The sequence below is a fragment of the Perkinsus marinus genome (assembly GCF_000006405.1).
Source record: "Perkinsus marinus ATCC 50983 genomic scaffold scf_1104296938120, whole genome shotgun sequence".
Lineage (NCBI taxonomy): Eukaryota > Perkinsozoa > Perkinsida > Perkinsidae > Perkinsus > Perkinsus marinus.
The window spans coordinates 53,351-58,574 of NW_003213599.1; the positions used below are offsets into that span (position 1 = coordinate 53,351).

Consider the following 5,224-nt stretch of genomic DNA (forward strand, 5'->3'; position numbering starts at 1 on the left):
TAAACGATGATTCAGGGTGCCATTCCTCAAGGAGACAAGGACCGACTTGGAGTCGACAAAGATACAGCAGGGTTCGTCACGTGCACAATGTAGGTGAAGGAAGTTGGCGGCGAGCAGCAGAGCCTCCTGTTCGGCCTGAAAGATGGTAGCGTGCGCGGGAAGTCTCACAAAGTCCTCTGTGACATTTGTACCCCGTACCACCACAAACCCCGCACCAACCGTGGCCTTCAGGCCGTCCTTGACCAGTGAGCCATCCGTGTAGGCATCGATACCTATCCCAGATAGGCTGCGCCACCTGGTAATGGCCGCCTGTCTAGTATCCTCGATGATGATACGATTGGCAACGTCGATGGGGATAGGGGGGCCAGGGGCGTACCAATCAGTGATACCATAGTCCGGAAGCCGATCGTGAAGGATGCGGAGCCACTTATCCGACAGTGATGGGCACCAACTGAAATGATTTGGTAGCGAGCTTGGAGCAGGAGGGTGCTCCATGCAGTGCATAGATTTGACCAACAGCTTGTCAATAAGGGTGTAGGATAGCGATGGTGAGTCGCAAAGAAGATCCACAAAGGAATTGGGCGCCGAGGGGGGAAGCCGATAGGCTAACTTCAAAATTTTCCTGTAAGCGGAGTCGATCAGCAGAGTGCTCTTGTTGATAGCAAGGGTAGTACCCCAGACTTCTAGACCATAGCAGAGTGTAGGTAGCCAGACGGATTTGGCAAGTAGAAGGATGGAATCAGGAGAGACTCCAAAGGAGCTCCGAGCATAACGCCACGCCTTCAGAGTGATACCATGACACTTGGATAGTCTGGCCTTCAGGTGTAGGTGGAAGCTCAGCCTTCTGGTGATAGTAATACCCAAAATACCAATGTGCTTCGCTGGATAGGCCTGTGAGACATAGCTGGTGAGAATTTCAGTCTTCTCAGTGGACAGAGAGAGATTGTACAACCCTAGCAGAGTGGACAGTCGATCCAGAAAATTGTGAATGTGACTATCCCTGTCCTCTTGAGAGCTTCGGGGTTTGAACTTGAAAACAAGGTGGCAGTCGTCAGCATATACAAACCATCGATAGGGAAAGGGTCCGTCAGGAAGATCGTCTTTAATGGCACTGATCACATAATGCATAAAATAGACGAATAAGAGCGGAGATAAAACACTCCCTTGGGCTAGTCCTATCCCTTCTTTGGCCATGCGAGTGGTGTCGATGCCCAGGTAGCGGTTGGAGTTAAGCCTGGGTCCTAGCCAGGATCTTATCCATTCGATTTCCTTGGTGGGGATGCCAATGCTCTGTAGACCTTGCAGAAGCTTGCAATGTGGCACCGTGCCGAAAGCATTACTCAGGTCGAGACCAACTATGGCCCAAGGAGGCTTCTTTTTCACAAGTTTGCCGCTGAGCCCCTGTTGTGCATAGTGGATCATCTTGTCAACCATAAGAGTAGCGGATCGACGAGGGAGATAGGCAAAGTGTTCATCACATCGGATAATCGCTTCTGTATAGGGAGAGAGGCGACGAGCAATGACCGCTTCCTGTAATTTGCACAAGGTGCAAGACAGTGTGATGGGGCGGATGCCCTTTGCAGTGCCATACCCAGAGGCTTTAGGGATGTAGCGTACCGTGGAATGTCTCCAATGAAGTGGTGTGGCGGATACATCAAAGCACCATTGGAAGAGGCGGCACACCTCAGAGAGGAGCCAGTCCGGCGTATGGAGAAGGTGTTCCCACCGGATACCACAAGATCCCGGAGAGGTATCTTTACCCCGTTTTGAGAGCTCCTCTTTCACAATGCCGAGGGGGAAGTCAACATAACCCTCGCCAGCTTGGCTATCCCATCCAGAGTTAGGGGGCGACCGGACAGTGTCCAGAAAATGCGGGGGAATAGGGTCACCAAGATAGCGATCCGCTAGGGCTGTAACAGTGCCTTCGACCGTAGGGAATCCCGTTATAGTGGTAGGTGGTGGAGGTCGGTCCCTGGTGATCTTAGATAGGAAGTCCGGACGAGATTCAATGGAGGAGGCGAAGGCAGCGAAGCCAGCCATCTTCTTATTAGCAATCATATCCCGATATTCACGACGCTCCTTCTTATAGATGTCCGAGGAGGAGCCGTGTTGCCTCTTGGTCCTGGCGAGCTTAGATCGTGAAGATCGAAGCTCGTGATCCCACCAAGTGTTAATAGTGGATCTGCAGGGCCGGTTGTCACGAATCGGCGTGCTTGTCCTAGCAGCTCCTTGGAGAAGAGTAGCAATGCGAGATTCGAGGGTATCAGGACAACCAGAGGGGGAAAGTGCTTCCCTTGCGTAATAGTAGGCCTTCTGATGGTCTAGATAAGTGGTGAATGAGGCCCAGTCGGTCTTAGAGTGAACGAGGTCGCATAGATCGTGCGGAGGGCCTCGCTCGTCGCTAGTCGTAGACCCACCTCGCAGCGTAAAGAGAAGGGGGTAGTGATCCCCACCATAAGGGCAGTCAGTCATAACTCGCCAGCCAGCTATAGGGAGGTCCGGAGAACCGAAGGTAGCATCAATGGTAGAGCATCTAGTCTGGCCATCAGAAGCAGGATGTTGATAAGTGGGGGCGACGTTGTCAGTATCATTAAAACATACCAGGCCATGATCCATCGCGAAGTTTTCGACCTCTCGGCCGAAGGCGATGGCAGTTGCATTGCGAGAGCGTAAGTTAGTGGGGTAGATACCCCAAAGATGGCTGTACCCATTAGTGTCCCCGCCAAGGAGGAAGTTTCCGTCGGATACAAGCAGTTCAGATAGAGTGCACAAGTGAGAAGTGTCAGGTAGGGAAGGGGGATTATAGAAGGAGATTATCGTTAAATCAGAGGAGGTAACAGTAGTGATATTCGAATTAGAGACAGAGAGGTTCAGCGCAAAAAGGTCAGCAATACTATTAGCGATAATAATACACGTATTTGAGTTACCGGGGTCTACAGCAAAGGTGCGATAGCTATCGAGAAAGAACCTTTTAGGAGGTTCTTGGCAAATCAAAATATCAAAACTAATGTTGTTACAAATGTCGTAAAGTAAGGAAGAGGAGCGGCCTAAGTTAATTTGCAAAAAGTTAAGATCAGCAGATGGTAAAGCGATGGAAGGTGTGTCACGGATGTTCATAGTAGCTCAGCGAAAGGGCCATTGTAAGCCGGTCCACCGGGAAGACGCTCCGTACGGAGGTACTTCTCCCTCATATGGTTGAGTTTGACCTTGCAAGGTGGTCCTTCATGGAAGTTATGACCCACGCCGTTACAAAGGCTGCACCGTTTGGTGTCGAGAGGTTTGTCCTTGTTGGGACAGTCCCTCATCTCGTGAGATCCACCGCAGGTGAGGCACATTTTCTTGTCCCGGCATGGCGACGATTGGTTGTGGCATGAGCCGCATGTAAAACATGCTCTGACACCAATAACATCTCTACAGCGGAGTCTTAGAGAATTAATGACGATAAAGCCATCACGAATGATGCGGTCTCGATCCACCGCTGGTAGCCGTAGGGTAATGGCCTTGGCATTAGACCTGATGATCTTCCATTCAGTGATACGAGCACTCGGCATGTAATTCGGAACCTCTTGCAAGATCTTATCAGCAGTGATATCAGAGGTGCCAGCCAAGGAAACCATAATCTCAGGTTGCAGCTTGCGAGATAGTGAGGCTTGCCCAGAGTTGGAGATGGAAGCGTTAATAGTATTGATGATATCATCAGAGTCGGCAGTGTCAGGAATTTTGATAGCGATGTCATTACGCCTAGTAGTTATGGTATCCACGGTAATGGCCTTGTCCCTGATGGTACTGCCAAGAGTTTTCTGAAGGTCTGCGATGGAGTTCTTTTTCAAGACAGGGTCTTGAGCTAGTGCCGAGGGTCTCACGATGATGGTCTTACTCGGAGGTGGTGGAGCAGTGACTGTAGGTGTACCGGACAGCAGGGCACTCCTATATGAGGGGGGCTTTGAGAGGTGTTAGATTTTTCCAACAGTTGATCCTTGAGGGAGATGTTCTGTTCCAAGATGCGAGTATAGCCATTTTTGATATTGTCAACGGCACCTAGTATGGCCTCGGCTTTGGCATTACTCAGATATTTATTCTCCATAGCTAGAACATTCTTAACAACACCAATGATGACTTCGGCCCAGTCAAGAGGGGTCTGTGGTGGAGACTCACGGTGGGTGTCTAACTCCTCAGAGGAGTCGGCCCATGCTACAGCTGCTCCTTCTGCCGCTGGAGATGAAGTGCTGATAGATGGTGACGCTGCTTTGGCCGTAGCCCTGGAGGAAGCTCTTGTCTGCAGGCGGCTCGGACGAGGAAGGGAAGGAACGGATGACATGATGAGAGGGGTGAAAATTTAGTGGAAATCCAACTAAATCTTGAGCCAATGTTGTAGTTGTAGTTGTTGTTGTAGTTGTTGTAGTTGTTGTAGTTGTTGTAGTTGTTGTTGTTGTTGTTGTTGTTGGGTGCCCTTTTGCCGACCGCGCTGAGCGCAGTATACGGCCTTGGCGGCACACAGGCTGCGGGGCCTGTAGATAGTTCGTCCCCGTGGTGAACCCCTTCCGGCTGAGGCTCTGCCAATGGTAATTAATTAGGTGTAGAGGGAAAATAAAACGGTACAAGAAATAGAAGAATAGTAGAGGCAAATAATACGAAATTATACATTTTTTTTTCCTTTTTTTTTTTTTCTTTTTTTTTTCTTTTTTTTTTTCTTTTTTTTTCTTTTTTTTTTTACATCAATGCACGGAGTCTCCTGTGGCTGCCGCTGGAGTTGCGGCCACATCTCGCCCCTCCAAGGCCGGCCAGACCCTCCTCAAGAATCCCATCAGCACCCGCAGCCTCGAGGGTGAAGATAGGAAGTTCCCTATGTGATATGGCAAGCTTCTCCAGCCGAGCCTGCGCTTCAGCCTGATCCTCTCCAACGCGAAGCGCCTGCACTCGAAGATGATGTGCCTCTCATCCTCCATCTCCGCCCCACAGAAACGGCACTCAGGACCCAAGTTCCGATCTATCTTGCACCAGTGTCTTCTGGTGACAGAGTGGCCACTGATAACCTCCATGAGTCTCCGCCTGTCGACCGGCGATAGGTGCGCTGCCTTAATCACCCTCCGCTGCCTCGGTCCGAGGTTGACGCCCGCCCAGCTAGCCCTCAGATCACTACTCTTCCTTGCCCAGTCCCTGTCTCCTCTCGACGCGTACTTCCTCTGTATCAGCTCCCTAGTGTGCACCCACGGGACCGGTGCTG

The 5,224-nt window shown here is 50.7% G+C and overlaps 3 protein-coding genes across 3 annotated transcripts in view; 1 reads left to right on the forward strand and 2 right to left on the reverse strand.

The window, feature by feature from the left end:
- Nucleotides 1-76: 76 nt before the first annotated feature.
- Nucleotides 77-2,616, reverse strand: Pmar_PMAR005622 (conserved hypothetical protein; the record flags this gene model as incomplete). The annotated part of the gene is made up of 2 exons (XM_002782830.1): nt 77-135; nt 192-2,616. The coding sequence occupies 2 exons, from the start codon at nt 2,614-2,616 to the stop codon at nt 77-79; spliced, it is 2,484 nt and encodes an 827-aa protein (XP_002782876.1).
- A 497-nt stretch (nt 2,617-3,113) lies between these two features.
- Nucleotides 3,114-4,318, reverse strand: Pmar_PMAR005623 (hypothetical protein; the record flags this gene model as incomplete). The annotated part of the gene is made up of 2 exons (XM_002782831.1): nt 3,114-3,927; nt 3,969-4,318. 2 exons carry the CDS (start codon nt 4,316-4,318, stop codon nt 3,114-3,116), a joined length of 1,164 nt encoding a protein of 387 aa, XP_002782877.1.
- Nucleotides 4,319-4,718: 400 nt separating this feature from the next.
- The window catches only part of Pmar_PMAR005624 (molecular chaperone, putative), a gene marked incomplete at both ends in the record, with an annotated part of 2,282 nt that continues 1,776 nt past the window's right edge, over nt 4,719-5,224 (forward strand). The window contains one exon of the mRNA XM_002782832.1: nt 4,719-4,825. Within this exon, the coding sequence (XP_002782878.1) occupies nt 4,719-4,825 (107 nt within the window). The remainder of the gene's footprint in view (nt 4,826-5,224) is intronic.